The sequence below is a fragment of the Ptychodera flava genome, chromosome 18 (genome assembly GCF_041260155.1).
Source record: "Ptychodera flava strain L36383 chromosome 18, AS_Pfla_20210202, whole genome shotgun sequence".
NCBI lineage: Eukaryota > Metazoa > Hemichordata > Enteropneusta > Ptychoderidae > Ptychodera > Ptychodera flava.
The window spans coordinates 29425411-29443872 of record NC_091945.1 but is presented as its reverse complement, the minus strand read 5'-3'; the positions used below and the strand labels follow the sequence as shown (position 1 = coordinate 29443872).

Here is an 18462-nt window from a genome sequence, read left to right as displayed (position 1 = left end):
CACTTCAATCGTTCTCATTAAGGCGTACCTCTACTTTCAAGAAAGTTACTTATGATTGGCAGTTGAAAATAAACCGCAGCACGCCCAAACATATTGTCACTGCGCACTGAACGCATTGGCACATGGTGCTACATTTTGAAAGGAACGCGTGATGTCATGATTTATGGAAAAAAAGTCTGAACATCGAAGTGGATATTTTTCACCCGTCTTAAAAGCCTTGTCCCACTCTGGATAAATCAGAATCCTGCAGATAATGCAAAGAATATTGGTAGATGCAAATATAGGTTGAAAGCATTAGTAAATTCTGTATTTTATCCGGATTCTGATGTTACCCCACTCAATGTTTAATACCTATTTTTTAAAGCTTTCCATCGTCTCTGTCGTCGCTGGTTTTCACAATATTCGGAGGAGACGCGACGGAATCACTGACGATCGAGGAACGAACCTTGTCAACGATGTCCAATGGAACAGCCGCCTTGAGTTCACAAAGGACATTTACATCTTATTTCATAGCTGTTGGTTACATACTTTACATTCTGTTCGGTATAATTGTATTGATTATGTTGTTGAACCTCTGCATCGCCATGATGTCTGACCGGTACTCGCAGCTGCACGTGAGTAGATAGCCTTACATATCATTATATATTATTACCTGAATACATAGGTTTATGTGTCTGAGAGCAGGTGACAATTTGCCCCCCGCCAGAAGGACAAATGGTCTCCAACTGCGAGGGCATACCCATGTATTTGGGCAATAATATTTTTATTACATGCCTCTTCACCGTTAACTCTATATGACAATTAGTTACATGCAGGCCATTTTCAAAGAATTTTACACTTATAGACCGGCATCAAACAGATTTTAATGGAAGTCAAAATAGCAGTGCGCACATGGATATTTACATCGAGCGTTAAGCGTCTACCTTGACGTCTAAGGACTTCATCGGACCGGTAACTATGGAAACCGGTCCGTACATGGTTCACACGGCCCGCTAACTGCCCAGATGTCCCTATTCAAATCAATACACTGATTTGCATGATCTTGCGATTGGACTTCCGAATTATCCTACTTTTAGCTGGTGTTTCCTATATTTGCTTCTCCATTATAGCATATAAATCATTAACAGTTATATAACCATACGGTCGTTAAATGATATTTAGATTCTAAGTGTAATTCCCCTGCAATATACACAGAGCGAAAAGATATTCCAAATGGACAAGCATATCTCAATTTGTTTTAAATACTGTATGGCGATCCAGTAAGCAATCAGTATCTCAATGCCAAACTTTTGTCACAATATCGTGAAACCATAACTATAAACATCGCATCGATAGACACATTGACGGAAACACAAGACAAAAAACATTCATAAAACTGAAAATGAACCTGTCAATATGAGAAGCTGCCAGAAAAAAAATGACGTGTATGTACAACTTGCGAATATTGCAAGGTTGATGTATGGGAGAACAATGTTCATCAGTATAGCGCTATCACAGTTAATGTCACTATTTATTGACAGGGTGAGATAGACTTGGAGTGGAAATTTCAAAGGTCTAGAATATGGATGGAGTACATCGGAGACCGAGGATCAAATGCCAATATTTTCTCGTTCATAGTATTTCTATTGTATGGCTGTTTTTGCTGCTGCATTCCCTACCTGTTTGTCTTGATAAAGTGCTGCGTAGATAACTTCAAGAAAAATGAGGCACACGAGGTAAGCCATTCATGTACCTTCACGTACAGATTTGCTACTTTTTGATGCCATTATGTTTTGTCCATGGAGAACTCAGTCCATGGTCTTTTTGATTTCTTTGGCAGCACTTTTTAAGTAATGCACATCGTGACGATCCTTTAATCACATAAGTTTACGATGTAATTGATAAACATTATCAGGTAACATAAATTGTTTGGCTATTGTTATATATTCTAATATGTGATTTTGTGTTCAAACAGACAGAACTGAGGGATGTTAAAACATCTGAAACTGTGGCTAATGCAGGGAATGAAAATGAAGTATGTATCATTTTACTCATGAAAACATCTTTTTTTACTTTGTATATAATTTGTATTATTAGGGTTCAAGGTAGTGTGATGTAGAAGACGGATAATTTGTGTGAGTGTGGGGGGGGGGGGTTCGAATCCCGTTTGGGTTATAGTAAAAAATACATTTCTCAAAGTCTTTTAAACCGATGCTCAGAGCGTCGTTTCTCATAACAGAGTAAGATAAAACTGCTAATCTTAGGCCGGCAAGATGTCTGAAGGACAGTCACCCATTCAACACGTGCGTTACCACCAAGAGGTTTTGTTACTACCCTGCGCCCAATTAGAAGTTTTTGAAATAAGGTATCCTACAATTTGTATTTGGACAAATATAAGGGTCATACAGTTGTCAACCGAATCCATACTGTTGAGACCAGACAGGAAATTTAAATGCACTGGTCACAGTGTTGCATAAATCAGAGTGACTGTTTTACCTTTTGCCGATGTACATGCACTATTTTAGAAAAACGTGATGATGTGACATAATGCTATGTCTTTCATTATTTATAAGTTGTTCATCATTATTGACGAGACTATGTGTATCCGTTTTGTGTACCAAAACTTGCACTTAATATCTGGCTTGCAATAAAAACGATCGCATCCTAGTTAAACCGTAGTTGCTCCCCAAGTCGTTCATAAACCAGAAACAACCATGTAGGACGCAACTCACTACCCAGTGATCAACGATATAATCTTATGCCTGTTCATTGGCAACTATTGTAGTTCTAGTTTAAATTGCACGTTCATTAAACTTACCTATAACATTGGTATAAGCTTCTTGCCCTCTAAATTTAATATTTTCTCCAGTTCCTTTTAATCAGTCGGTATTATTATGAGTTAGCATCTTCACCAATGAGTCGCACTGTTTGCGAGGGACTGCACTAACAGATACTCCTTAAAAAAGTTTAAGGACACAAGTTACAACGACCTATTTGATTACTGAATATGCTCTCTATCTAAGTTATGTAAGACATTGTGCTCCACAGATACTAATTTCAAGGATATTAGCTCTTTCATCTTTCATCACATACAGAACACATTCAAACGCTATAAATTTTGTGATTGATTTTGCCTGTACAAGGCGATTTTGGCGTGAAATAACCATGAAATCTCGTTCTCTGTTTAGGCAACAGAAGTAATGATACAAGGATTTGAGGAACTGTCTGGCATACAGGTTTGTACGCTGGTAGTATTTTGTTCAAATATTCATTTGTATGGGCGTGCTCCAAACTCTACTTCCCGCATTAAATCCTCAATCTATGTTGATGCCATATGGCTTTATACATTGTGCTATGATATAAAAACTAATTAATGCAGGTGAATACTACATATATTTGTCAGATGCAGTGTATTGGTGCAAGCAGTTCTACTTTTTCAAGGTATATAAGGTGATGTCTGGCTGTTATAACTGTATTCTCTTAGCAGTAAGCGATCTTATTCAGTTTGCGAGAATCTGGTAATAATATATGGCAGAGAATCCTGGTAAAGAATATATCGATATAACTACCATTGGAAGAACGACTCAACTGATAAAATTGTTTCACACTTGTATTGACCTTTTTCTTATTGTTGGCCTCTTTCTCACCTAGGAGGAAGGAATACTATGTCCATTCCCCTTCACTGAGGTGAGTGAAAAAGAGATGTCTTACAATCTGAATCTTTATCGCAATGAAGGGTTACTTTAAATTTGTAGCAAAGACTGCAGTAGCATTTGCAATACTAGTAAAACCGCTCACGGAGATGTCTAGAAAGCAATGTCGATTATTTCTCCATGATTTTGAAAAGATTTTCCACAAACTTCCTATGGTGGGACACAAATCATAATTTCCACATTCAAAGAACATATGTTATGTTCTCTCGTCCAGTAGTACTTCTTCAAAGGGACAAAGTCGGCCATTTTCCATGAATTTTGTTTGATACAAATTACTACTTATGTTGTTTGATATGTTGAAAGATAATGAATGAGTGACCATGCATATATTCGATCCCGGTTTTAGGTACGATCAATGAAATCATTGTGAAAATGAATTAATGGTCATGACCATTAATTCATTTTCTCGATGGTTTTGTTTATCGTGTCTAAAACCGGGGTTGAATATAAGCATGGTCACCAATGCATTCAGTATCTTTTCGTCATGTCAAACAATATAAGTGGTATCTCGAATAAAAAAAATCATGAAAAATGGCCAACTTTGTCCCTTTAACCCTGTTCTGCAATAGATTCATTCCAAACTCGTCCAATAATATAAAGTTTTAACTCTTCACTACGATCATTTGACTATGATACGGTTCAGTAGCATTAAAAGCCAGAAAATCAAAGAAAGCTGCTTCAGTAATGTTGCCTGTGATGCTTATGCCACAGGATACATGTAATATGGAACATATCGTCCTATCTCACTTGGATAACTAGGCATGGAATATTTTTGTAGTGAATATAGTGATGCTGTCTCAGGGGATCTCTATAGATGGCTCTGCCCCTTGAATACCAATGTTGATGTATATCTGGTACCGTTCCCTTACCCTTTCTTACCAATGCTTTACACGTAGTCCCAAGGTGTCTTTTCACGATATTAAAAGTATAACTTGTAGGGAAGCCTGTGGCGTCATGAGAAACAAATAGTAAAGATCGCGTTAAGATATTTTTACTCTGTTAAGAAAAAGGAAACACACACAAACTGATTGTACCCGAGAAAACTAACAATGCAAAACCTTCAAAGGGTAATTTCGAAAAACAAAACACTTCTTTCAGCTATCTTTCTGACTTTAACATCATAACGTTTTGTTCTGATATTTTTTAGTTGCTGGAACTGCTTCTCGTCAGATACATTGAGAAATATGCCAAGCCACCCAAAGAAGAGACGAGCGGTTTGCAGCAAGAATAAGTTGCTAGAGGAGGAGAATAATCTTACAGTGCTTTCCTTCGCTGAGAACTTCCACCAATTTCAATGATTCAAGAGCAAACCTTAGATTATACAGTTTTATATTCATGGTTGTTCTTCGTAGTTGACAATAACTGCAAAATGTTTGTACAACATAGCAAATATTTAACTTCGCAGTGTACCAAAATAACGTTTGACAGTAGGTATCGGTAATGGTCAAAATACGTAGTTTCTCTGAAAGACACACATACACAAACATAGACAGACACAGACACAGACATAAACACAGAAAGAAAGAGACACATACAGAGACAGAGACCGACACACATACACACACATATTATATATATATATATATATATATATATATATATATATATATATATATATATATATATATATATATATATATATATATATATATATATATATATATATATGAGTGTGTGTGTGTGTGTGTGTGTGCGTGATGGTAGATCAGTCTGAGCCGGCAGATTCTTTCGTTCACTGCCAAATTTCCAAAATCTAGTAGGTAAATTGTAATAAAGAGTGTTTTTGTTCAGGGTTGACTTTTGGCAAACATGGACATTATTCTCCAACAATCTATCCTCCCACAATCTTTAAATAGGGGCAAAATTATAAACTCAGTTTGCACTCAAGACCTTTGACTCCGAGGTTCACACAGGTAAGCCTAGTCCCCTTTTCAGGTAAATAGAAGATTTTCTCTTTGGTACCTTAACTTTATTAGCATTAAATGAGTCCAAGTTGTTCAGTGAAAGGACATGCTTTGTGTACATGTTAATTTGTGGGTTGTTCATTACATTAATAATTATGTTTTCCAACGTATTCGCAACACAGATGGCAAATTCAAATAGGGAAGCTGTACACTGGTGAGCAGCAGCAGCAGGTTGACGAATACGGAAAACGAACTCTCGTTCCATGTGCATGATTTACGTTGTTTAGAAACTCTTCAATTACAACTACAACAGCCCAGCAATAGCATTGTGTAAAGTCCTGCACAATGTTAACTTAAATGGCGATGGCAATTTTTAGGGACTGTTTAATCGAACCAACCGGCGATGTCGACAACAATGTAATATTCCATGTAAGAGAGAACAGCAATGCAATGAGACTACAATGGACGCAGAGCAGGCTGTGGCAGATAGACCTGTCATTCATACCCAGAATGAAAATAAATTTGAACCAAATGCAGAAGGCGGCTATGATTCCACCGAACCTGAGCGCTCAGTAGGCCAAACACCGGGTTGTCTCTCACACGTATTCAATGAAGTTAGCGACACCATTGGACGTAGTTTTTGTCAAACACCAACTGGTGTCAGCACGCCAATGCTTCAGGATCAACATAAATCATACACCGCGACTTGTGCTAGCACTTGTAGTAGCAGCAAATATAGAGACACAAAAGCCAAACAAGAATTCTTTGAAGGAGATATAAAGCCCGAGCTAAATAATAAAGAGACCCATGGTACCGCATTATCAACGACGTCAGAACTAGATGAAAAGTGACCATCCCCACTAGATACGCACTTAAGAGAGGACAACGTTACACGTCCATAAAAGGCTTCCGGTATCCACTCACTGGCTTTGAACACACAAGCCCCAGGTGACGTACACCAAGCCTGCACCCCTTATTTCCCAGCAAATATTGGACATCAGCAAAGGACCCATGAGTGCACAACTAAACAGCCCCTTACGCTGCCCTACACAACGCAATGACACACATTGTGCGATCATCAATCAAAAAGCAGCAACTGATCATTCAACAAAAGAATCTCACCCTAGTGTTGTCACACCCTTTGATGCGAATCACAGACTTGAACCTGCGCACAATAGCTATATCCAGGACTATTTTGTAAACAAGGGCAGTCCTTATTTTGCTGACAGAGGGCGCCCTGACTCAGGAGACAACATTTATCAGTCTAGGCCAATACTCTGATGTGTCATCGCCTCATAGTGCGTGACAAATTCGAAAAGAGAGGGATCCCTATCCCTCATCAACCACAAGTCATACCAGATCGATTTGATGGTAGATCACCATGGCGAGAGTACCTGAAACATTTTCAGTCTTGCTCAGCAATAAATGATTGGTCCTCCCTACAGAAAGGACAGATTTTTTAGCTACATCCCTTCTTGGGCCAGCTCAAAAAGTCCTAAACAAAATCTCCAATGTGGGTGACATCAGTTTTACTGAGCTGGTTGACCACTTAGAACAGAAATATTGGACCAGTGGCCAATCTGAAAAATATCTGTGGCAATTGAAAAGCCATAGATGCCAGCGTGATGAATCCCTGACTTACCTGGGACAGTCGGAACTCACAGAGCTTGCATATCCTGAATAAGACTGCAAAGCTATTGTCAAACTAGCTCGTCAATACTTTGTGAAAGCAATACCTTATCAGAATATTCGCCTGGATTTACACCATGAGCAACCGCGATGTTTAGAGGAGGCTATCTGTGCTGTAATCGCCATCAAAGTATATCTATACACAGAGGGTGATCGTTCAGGGAAATGGAGGAAACACATACGTGTTGATAAATCTGACAATGAGTGCAGCACTTCCGTCCCTAAAAAAAAACAATAAACACCCCCAATTTAACAGATATTTATAACCTGGTACAAGCCGTACATAGAGACCAGATAAAGGAAGAGCATTAATGAGATGAGAGGAGAAGATGACGAGAATGTTTTAATTGTGGTAGAGCTGGGCACATTCGCCGAAACTGCCCATGTAGACCATAACTTGGAATAGACAACAGACTAGGTGGAAGGGTCGATGTTCAGTCAACCAACCAACACCAACCCCATTACCATGGCAATCAACAAGCATAATGCAACATGACAAAGGAATGTCACGTGCATCCATTAGGCCCTTCAAAACTGTTGTAAATAATAATTCTGTTAAGCCAGCTTATGTTAACAGAGCCAACCCTGCTTCTATGTTCTTGCTCAAAGACGTGGTGTTCCTTTCTTGATTGTGGTTCAGAAATCACAATCATTTCATCGAGAGCATATCAATCTATGCAAGAAACTGAACGACCTGCACATATACCCCCATTGACAACAGCTGTTCAAGCAGATAGAGTCACACTGCTACAAATATTAGGAGAGGCAAGCTTCACTATAAAAGTTGGTCCAAACACAAAAGTGGTACAAGCACTTGTAGCAGAAATTGCTGAAGACATCTTGCTGGGCAATGGCCATATTTTGTTAGCTCCAGGTGAGTTTTGTACGCACTCACTGACACTTGGATTATATGAGGGGGAAGTACCACTTCTGGATCAAGAGGAGGACACTTAAGTACCAGGGTAACAGTTACTAAAGACATCACCATTTCAGCAGGTCTTGAGGTCATTGTCCCTGGATTCCTCACACAACCAATCAGTACCAGGATAACAGGTTTAGTTGAACTGACAAAGTTCCATAAATTAATGTCTAACAGTATAATGGTATGACATGTACTAGTGCATGCCATCACCCATCCAATCTCCATTCATGTAATGAACATAGCTGACTTAGCGCATATAGTTCAAAGGGTTACAACCATTGCAAATGCAGGTACCATTACCTCGAATGAGACCATTCTAGCTGAAAAGATTGTCAGCAACAACACAAATGGTTATAATCCAGCTGGTCCAGTACTACCTCACCTTCAATCTATCTAGCAGGAAAGTATGGGAGAAGTTGGCCAATAATGCGGTAAAAATGATAGCCACCTTCTTGACCAAATGGGAGGATGTTTTCTCCCAAAAGAAGGATGACATAGAACATAAACAAGTAACAAAACACAGTATTAACATTGGAGACCATCCCCGATCTGTGAACAACCCGAAGGCAGTCTACCTAGTCACGTAAGGAGATAGCTCATCTTGTGAAAGACATGCTGGCACGAGACATAACTTAGCGGTCAAAGAACCCATGGGCAGCCTGGTGGTCCTTGTTCAAAAAAGGATAGAACAAGCCGACTTTGTTTTGACTAAGATAAGATAAGATAAGATAAAACTTTATTAAATCCCTAAAAGGGCAATTTGAATGCCTGCTTGACGAACGATACAAAAAAAAAATTCAAAAGTAAAAATGCACAAAAAGCACAAGGCCATGAAAGCGAACAGAGACAAAATGAACATTGCTGTTAATTTCCATGATTAAAATTTGCATTAAAAAGACTGATAGCTTGTGGAATAAAAAGTTTGCGTAGTGCTGGGTACAGGCTACCAGTTGCCTAAGTCTGCCACTTCTAACAATGCGTTTGTCGACTAAGTCGTGATGTAGAGGATGAGTCTCATCGGTCAGATTGAGGGTTACTTTCCTATCAAGTCGGTCATGGTAAATAAGGTCAACTTGTCACTGTGAATTTCTGATGATTGTTTCCACCTTCTTTATGATTTTGTCAAGCCTAGCTTTCTCTTGCTTTGAGATGTTACACGCCCAACAGAAAATACAATAACTTAATACACTGCTGATAACGACATTGTGAAATGCAGACAGGATCTCTTTCCTTACATTAAAAGACCTTAATTTTCGAAGAAAATACATATGGGAATTAAGCTCTTTCAACATTGCTTCAACATGAAAACGCCAGCATAATATACTATCAATAGTGATACCCAAGTACTCATAAGTCACAACTCTGCAAACATTTTCACCTTTTATAACAACTGGGTCGGGCTCAATTGGCTGCTTGCGAAAATCAATGAACATTTTATCGGAAACTTAACGATGTCACATACAAAGACGCATACACCATTCCATGGATCGATGACAGCATAAATTCCCTGGCCAGTACCAAGTAGGTCAGCAGCCTAGCTCTCACTTGAACTTGATGAGGACCCAAAAGCCAAGTCAGCATTTACTACTTGGAATGGTCTATACCAGTGGCATGTTATGCCCTTCAGGTTGTGTAACTCACCAGCTACTTTTCAATGACTGATGGAGTGTGTCTTGTCTTGTCTTCAATGGGACATACTCTTGCTGTACTTGGATGACATAGTGGTATATGCCAACTCAGTTGAGCAGATGCTGACAAGGCTTGAACTGGTGTTTGGCCACTTTCAAGCCAAAGGACTGAAACTTAGACCCTCAAAGTGCAGACTCTTCCAGCGCCAGGTATAGTTTCTTGGACACATAACTTCCAGTGAAGGTGTCAAAACCAGCCCAGATAAAACCAAAGCAGTGAAGGACTGGCCAACACCAAGGACTATCCATGAGGTCCGCTGCTTCCTTGGCCTGGCGTCGTATTGCCAACATTTTGTTCCTGGGTTTGCCACAGTTGCAAAACCGTTAACCCAGCTTACAGAGAAAAATGGGCACTTCAACTAGGATGACAAATGTGACGCCGCATTTGAAACTCCCAAGGATAACCTGTTTAATGCCCTACTTCTGGCCTACCCTATTCCTGGTACCACATTATCCTTTACACAGATGATAGTCAGCACGGGATCGCAGCTGTTTTGTCACAATTGGGAGATGGTAAAGAGCGGGTTATTAGTGATGCCCGCTGAAGTTTGACCAAACAAGAAAGAAACTACTGTGTTACTCGTAAAGAGCTACTCGCGGTGGTGCTCTTTATAGAGCATTTCAGACCATACTTGTATGGACAACGCTTTACCCTACGCACTGACCACAGTTCCCTTCATTAGTTGCTTATCTTCAAGGAACCTTAGGGACAGCTGGCAAGATGGATGCAAATGTTAGGAGAGTATGATTTTGACATTGTGCACCGCCCTGATAAAAAGGACACAAATGTTGATGCACCATCTCGGCGACCATGTCACCAATGTGGTTGTGTACATGCACCCAGGACGACTCACAGTTAAGTCTATCACTTTAAACTTCAAACGTAAGGTCGCTACCCAAACATCCGAATCAACTGATGCTCAAACTATACCAACACAACCCGACAGAACTAACACATCTTACGACGATGGCAACCAAAAACGTATGCCACCTCCTGCTTAGTTTACCCAAGAGAATACTCCAACTAGGGACACAGCTGTGAAACCCAAAGTACCACTTATGCATGCGCCATTGGGTTCATAACATAAAAGAGGAGCACGACCAACCTTCTGAGTAAAACAATTTCACACCATTCTCCAGCTACAAAAGCATACTGGAATGTGTGGAACCTATTGACAATCCAGGATGGTGTATTATATTGGAAACAGGAATCCTCTGATCGGGAAGAATCTCGTTAGCTCGTTAGCTGAAATCCCCTCTTCAAAAACAGCAGCAGACCTTGGTGTACGCAAAACACTATGGTCACTTAGGCAACGGTATTTCTGGCATGAAGCCTCTGTTTATGTTTGATCAATGGTCTGCCAGTGTGATGTCTGCACTGCATGTAAAACAACTGGTTGGAAGCGGAGAGCACCACTTCAACAATACACAGGAGGGTACCCACTAGAACGGATTGCTCTTGATGTCCTCGGTCCCTTTTCAACGACAGAGAGGGGAAATAAATTAGTCCTTGTGATTGTTGATAACATCTTTAAATGGATGGAGGCTTACCTCATCCCGGACCAAGAGGCCACCACCATAGCAACCAAAAATAGCATAAGAATTTGTCACCTGTTTTGGTGTCCCTGGCCAACTCCATTCAGACCAAGGTCGTAACTTCGAATCAGCTGTCATGGCTGAAACCTGCAAACTACTTGGTATCAGTAAGACGTAAACTACACCTTCAATCTGAAGTCAGATGGCTTCGTGGAAAGATTCCATAAGACACTAGTCCAGAATGTGATCAATCTCACTGAGACCTGCTCATAGATACCCTACGAGGCGGAAGAAGTGACCAAGCTGACTTAGCAATTGGGGTTAATTGAGTGATGAAAACAAAGACTGTACCTGGAGAAAGATAAACGGTTACACGGAAATCCTGCATGTTTCCAAGAGATTAGCGCCTCTACCCTTGGTCAACTGAACCAAAACCATGCAGCCAAAGTCTCTAGACGATGTGCAAGCAGCGCAGTCAATATTGAACTGAACCAATGAGAGACGTTTTAGTCCACTCTCATCGGGGTGTCTTTGCACTACTCCTTCATTTCTTCAATTCTTTGCTCTGAGTAAAGTCGGCGCTGCAAAAGCTTCACCTGCATAGCTTCAGTTCGATGTGAACATTTCATCTATAAATGCTCTTGACTGTGCTATTAATTTATTCCTATAGGCTGAACACAATAGATAATTCGACATTAATGATTAATCATCATCCTCCAGTATTTCCTTTCTTTTTATGCAACAGGAAGATGTACAGTACATCAGAGAATCTCGGGTATCATATCGACGAAGACAAGATGAGAGTCTGTGATGGGTGTAAGGAAAGGTTTTTTTACACTTACTAATGGCAATACCACAAATGTAGAGGTGCTAAATATGCACCAATAAATAAATCCCCCCCCCCCAGAGACAAACATTTTTGGAAGAGGAAATAGGTGTGGAACGGCCAGAATCGCAAGCCACACTCTCGACAACAACCAATACTGATGAGAAATCGCCAAGACCAGCGATTCCAAGAGCAGCTCCTTGGCTGATTCCTTTGGATGGGCCTACACAATTCGACCCCTGGCTAATGGTCCTTCGGAGACCAGAGGCAGTAGACCACTTAATCAATGACTGACTGATGACACTGTCATCAAAGTCCGTCAACTGAGTGGTCGAAAACCTGACAGTATGGTGGTCCCTGGACCAGGACACGGCCATCAAGTCTGAGGTAGTGACAAACTGGATCTATTATCTGAACGGCCACTCGTCCTCGAAGGGTTATAAGGCATAAAAACAGCAACCATCCACAGGAGTCAGCCCGATGGAATCTGTTGTAAACACCACCAACAACCGGAAAATCCTTATCAAGAAGAAGGGAAAGAGAAAGGGAGAAATGTGAATAGCAGTTACCTACATGATTTGAACTCTTTATTCAAAACACAGACTTGTTACTCCTTATTGATAACTTTAGTATTAATGGACAGTTGAACTCTTTATTCAACAAGCGGAATCACTATTATCACATTTTTGCCTGGTAAATTTTATAATTGTATAATAGCAACGTTAACCAAGATGTCTTATGAATTTATCACCATAAATGAGTGAGACCCTTGCGGACAGTTGAACTCTTTATTTGAAACGTTGACTCTTTATTATCACATTTTGCTTGATGAATTAAACAATTGTATTCCAGAGAGTTGTATTTAATGACTTCGAGTTTTGACTTTGAAGTGGACTCACCTTTGCAGACATTTGAATTATAGATATTCCATCCTCTCTACCGAAGGCAATGTACAGAGCTTCCGTAAATGCAAAATCGTGCGTATTTCACTCATAATTTCTCTGAAGTACGTAAACTAAATTGACATCTGCGTTATCCGATACACATTGAAAAAAAAACAGTCTCTGTAACAAAGACATAAGCACACGTGGTTTCCCTCCAATGCGTAGTTTACCAGTGACTAAAAATAAAAAAAAAGTTCATGATTTTGAAATATTTTGTCCAACATCTTGTCAGTCACGACACATAAATTGTTTTCTTCAAGGCTGTACCAATACAAATGTAACATGTTAAATGGACTTCATCATTATTTCGAAAAAAATGTTCTTTTTTCCATTGCTACTGATTTGTAGTTGTAAACCCCGGCTGAAGATCTCCACGTCGAATATCAACAATGTAAGCTAATGCTATACGCACTTAGAAATAATAGTTTTACGGCGGTCTGCACGCTTCTTTACGAATATCGTGAATTTTTTCCGAATATTGCAGTTGGCCATAATTGCAGTCGTGATTCCAGTCTCATTTGTCCCTTGTGAAAGTAGGTTCAGTACCCAAAACAGGATTAAAACATGGAAATGTAGTTGTCTGAGTGAAGATGTCATAAATAATCTGATGGTGATAACCGTAGAAGGCCTAAGACTTGGCGAATTTGACTTCAGAGCAGCGATAACAGAGTTCAGGCAGCAAAGACATCGTTGGAAGTGGTAGACAGAAAAAGTAAAGAATTGAATACCATCGACAGAGAATAGACCAGAACAGTATTAAAGATTGTAAAGCTCATCAAAGAAAAAACATTTTCACTGCTGATGTTTATTGAACAATAAAAATTCATCGACTTTTGAACCAGTTTTCGATATCGCGTATACAGCTATTCTATAGGAAACTTACACGTAGGTAGTTGTTCACATTTTGATACATTTTATGTAAATACAAAAAAAAAACATTTGCGTACAGCCTCATGCAGATTTGAAAATCCTAACGGAAGCTCTGAATGTTGTTATCTTATAAAATAGTTCAAGTTGGATATTTTCACCAATTATTCTGCTACCGAGTTCCAAACGTTTCAACCATCAACCTTGAGCGATGAAGGATCGACCAGAGGATCCATCAGTTTTAGAAATGCAATTTTGAGTACAATTTTACACTGTGTTAACTTTTACCTGAGCAATGTAGCTTTTTATTGTATAGCTGCAAAACGGGTATTGCTGTTCCAACCAGTTCTGGGGGCTTTGGATAAGGGAAGTTACCTAGTTGTACTTTTTACCAAATTCTTTTGAAATTAGATGTTTTTCACTCTGAATGACTTTAGTCTCGGAGGAGGGTCGTGTGCCGTTAGATCAGTCTGAGCATGCGTAAAGCTTACGTCATTGCCTTAACTTTTATGCAAATTTCTATACAAGTCCAGCGACCAAATTTGACAGATTTGTCGTTCACTGCCAAAGTTCCAAAATCTAGGTAAATTGTAACAAAGAGTATTTTATTTTATGGTAGTCCCCTTTTCAGGTAAATAGCAGCTTGTCTCTTTGTTAACTTAACTTTATTAGCATTAAATGAGTCCAAGTTGTTCATCCAAACGAGGTGCTTCGTGTACATGTTAATTTGCGGGTTGTTTCCATGCATTATTAATTAAGTTTTCCAGCGTATTCACAACGCAGACAGCAAAGCCAAAGAGCGGAGTGGTACATATACTAGTACATATATGCATACATATATACATGAATATATGTTACATTGGATGATTAGGTGGATGACTTTGAATATTGTTGTTATGAGCTACCGTGGACTTAATTTTGAGTAGCTAGAAGAAATAAAGTTTCCTCTCCCTTATTTTTTATCAAAATAGAAATTTGTGATTCTTCGGAGTCCATATGGCATTAATTGTGCCCCTTCCAATTTGACTGTAACTCTTGCTATGTAGTTAGACCCATTCGAGCTTCACGCTGGTTCTGTGACTCTCTATTGAAGTAGCCTCCAAGCTGCAGCAACCAAGTAAGCTCTTAAAATTATTCGTAACTGTTATTCAATATCGTAGAATTGAAAAATTTAAAGCGGATTTCCGTTGTAGCATTATTCGTTTCAGAATGATATAAACTTTTTGGAATTGCGATTTTGACTGACATTGTCCTTTCTGTGTTGATTTTATTTAAAGAAGATGTTTTTTAATGATTTGAATTTTAATACTCTACTGCTTCTGAATTTTAACTTTCGGAGTCAAGTTGATTTACTTTTCGGTTTGATTTCATTTTGTTCTGATTTCGTTTGCTTCTTGCTTTAATATTCTTTTTTATTATTAAAGTTATTTCCATTTCTTACCTTTACCTGTCAATGTTAGTAGCTTTTACCTTATGAGCTGTTAACGAGTGGTGTGGTCAGAGCGATAAGCCTCCATTTTGATGATCGGTAGAACAAATTAATGAAGGGGTTTAAGTAGGGCAGTTACAGTGGTTTGTGTTGAACCATTGGCAATAGGGGAACTGGACACACTGTCTAAATTCAGGAGTTCCAAACACTGTCAGGTGTAACTGTCGTCTAGCAGTAATACCAGTGGATCACCAAGAAATTAAATCTTCGAAAATTGAAGCGTTGTATAGAAGGAAGGCAGGTGTTGTCAAACAACACCACCAGAGTCACACGAACAAACCTTGAAAATGATACATTCTGGGGCAGGATTTGTATGGATGTATATGGTGTAGTTTTGAATGCTTATGACCTCCTTCAAAATTATATTTCAATTTCCGTAGAGCTGATTTCTTTACTGTTGACTGATATTACTAGATCGATGATAATTACACCTGAGATTGTTGATAGCTCAACAATTTAGAACTTATGTTTAGTTCCTGTAGTGTCAATGGTTCAAAGCAAACCACTGTAATATGTATGAGCAGTTTTCTTTGAAATACTATAGTCTATACACAAACGACACAGAAAAAGATTGTATAACAAAAACATTTAATAAATGACATAAATTAATCATACCTTCTAGACAAATATTATTTGCAGTACCATATGTTTATAATCGTAATGCAACTAAATTAATGCTACAAATTTGGTATGGTTCGATATATTGTGCCGAGAAACCACATACAGTTCTTTCAGGGATTCCTTTAGTTTGAAACAGTTGCATTTCAATATTCAATGTGGCAATACCGCCTGTGGTTTCTTTGTTAAAGCAAATTTGCAGCTAAATTTTGGTCCATCCATAGAATGATGACGTTTTATACATTGTCGTTTCAATGTAAATAATTACTGTGCGGGCTTTCACAGCATTGGATGCTACTGTGCATGTGCAAACAGGAAAAATAGAAAATAGCCGGTATTTTGTCATATTTTCTATTTTCAATTTAGGTCGGGCTAATAAATAGGCATAGCAGGGAAGTCAGCAAGTAACCTAATATTTTCAAAACTCTTCATTGGGATCTCATATTAGTTAAAAGATTTGCGACGATCTGTCACAGATTGCTTGTACTCTTCGTTTTCATAAGACGGTCACTGAATGTTCTGCTCGAAAACCACTGCTGGAGTCTCTTTTCACTCAATGAAGGAAACGAATCCAACTAGGTGTTTATAAGTCAACACGAAAACTTCAGTACGTAAGACTGACCAAATCATTCACGATTAAGCTTTACTTCGCCTCACTTGAATCAGATACTTCATGTACTTTTTACCTTCGTGAATATATATCGTGCTTTAGAAAGCTTGAACGCAGACCCAATCAAGGCTTGTATAGCACAAAGAAATACTTATAGATTATGCAGTTATACCCACTCCGAGTGCTTTTGCTTTACTTTGTCTCCAATGTAGAGGTTCGTATTCAAATGCTTACACCCGATCGCCTGAACTCGGACGTACATGCCGTGGATTGGACCCGTTGTACTATATATATATATATATATATATATATATATATATATATATATATATATTATATATATATATATATATATATATATATATATATATATATATATATATATATATATATATATATATATATATATATATATACAAAAACAAAATGTATACAATGTGCCCTCCCGGTTATCACCATATAATGGTTTTATGGCAACCTCTTAACTTGGGCACAGAGAGTACGGTTACACATTGTTGAGGATTGAAAATATGGACTCACCAGAGTGCTCCAACGGCAATAAATACCGTGAGCGAAGCATAGTGCCAACAGTGAACGCCCCTTATATTACGCAAGAGGCTGCCCAAAAAATCTCAGAGTACTCTAACTACTATTAAAGCAGTGAGCGAAATACACAAAATGTATACAATGTGCCCTCCCGGTTATCACCATAATGGCTATATGGCAACCTCTGAACTTGTGCACAGAGAGTACGGTTACACATTGTTGAGGATTGAAAATATGGACTCACCAGAGTGCTCCAACGGCAATACATACCATGAGCGAAGCATATATATATATATATATTTATTTATTTTATATCATATATATATATATGTGTGTGTGTGTGTGTGTGTGTGTGTGTGTGTGTGTGTGTGTGTGTGTGTGTGTGTGTATTTACAATAGGGTACACAAGGAGTATAACTTTTAGACAATTGGGTACACAAATTGTGGCATGTTTCCTCCATGCAGAGTGTGGTAGCGACTTACGAGTTGGTGCTCCGCCTAACATTATCTGCCCTTTCGACACACACTCTACCTTGCTTTACAAGGCCTACATCTCATATTTCACTGATGTTGCTGCCTCTTTTTTCTCATTTTGACAATAAAAAAAATTAATTTCCTTCTGGCTTCGTCAAATTTTGTGAAATTCATACAATATGTCTTTAAGTACTATATAATAAAAGGACATTTTTAGCAATAAATGTTTACATTTTGCAGTAATTTTGCTTATCGTGATTCTAATCGCTTTTTAAATGTAAATCTTCAAAACCTACTATTAAAGAATGATAAGACATATGCAAAACAAATTTGTCGTATTTTGTGTATATATACTCTTGTTTCACGTGAAATATTAAATTTCATAAAGTTTTCTACCCCTAATATGTACGCCCTTATTCTTTGGAGTAAACTAGTGCTGCAATACTAAACTTTATATTCTCTACTTATTGAGTAATAAATTAGTAGAGGGGGTTTTTCATGTCATCTTTGATAAAAATATTGCTTTGGATAAAAGTAATTCCAACGCTCCCTTACGACTCAATTTATTAAAATTGACTTTATACTTTGACTTACTTCTCTCCGAGCAACTCAGTCAGACTTCTAATGGTTTTGCAAGTAATCGCAGTGATATTTACG

General features: G+C 38.5%; 1 protein-coding gene across 3 annotated transcripts in view; it reads left to right on the top strand.

Moving 5' to 3' along the window:
* Positions 1–16143, top strand: part of LOC139117328 (transient-receptor-potential-like protein) — an 86544-nt gene extending 70401 nt beyond the window's left edge. For all 3 annotated transcript variants that reach the window (XM_070680343.1, XM_070680344.1, XM_070680345.1), the window contains 6 exons: positions 365–614; positions 1521–1715; positions 1955–2014; positions 3168–3215; positions 3631–3666; positions 4840–16143. In XM_070680343.1, coding sequence (XP_070536444.1) covers positions 365–614; positions 1521–1715; positions 1955–2014; positions 3168–3215; positions 3631–3666; positions 4840–4923 — 673 coding nt within the window. In that variant the 3' untranslated portion in view covers positions 4924–16143. The remainder of the gene's footprint in view (positions 1–364; positions 615–1520; positions 1716–1954; positions 2015–3167; positions 3216–3630; positions 3667–4839) is intronic.
* The last annotated feature ends 2319 nt before the right edge of the window (positions 16144–18462 follow it).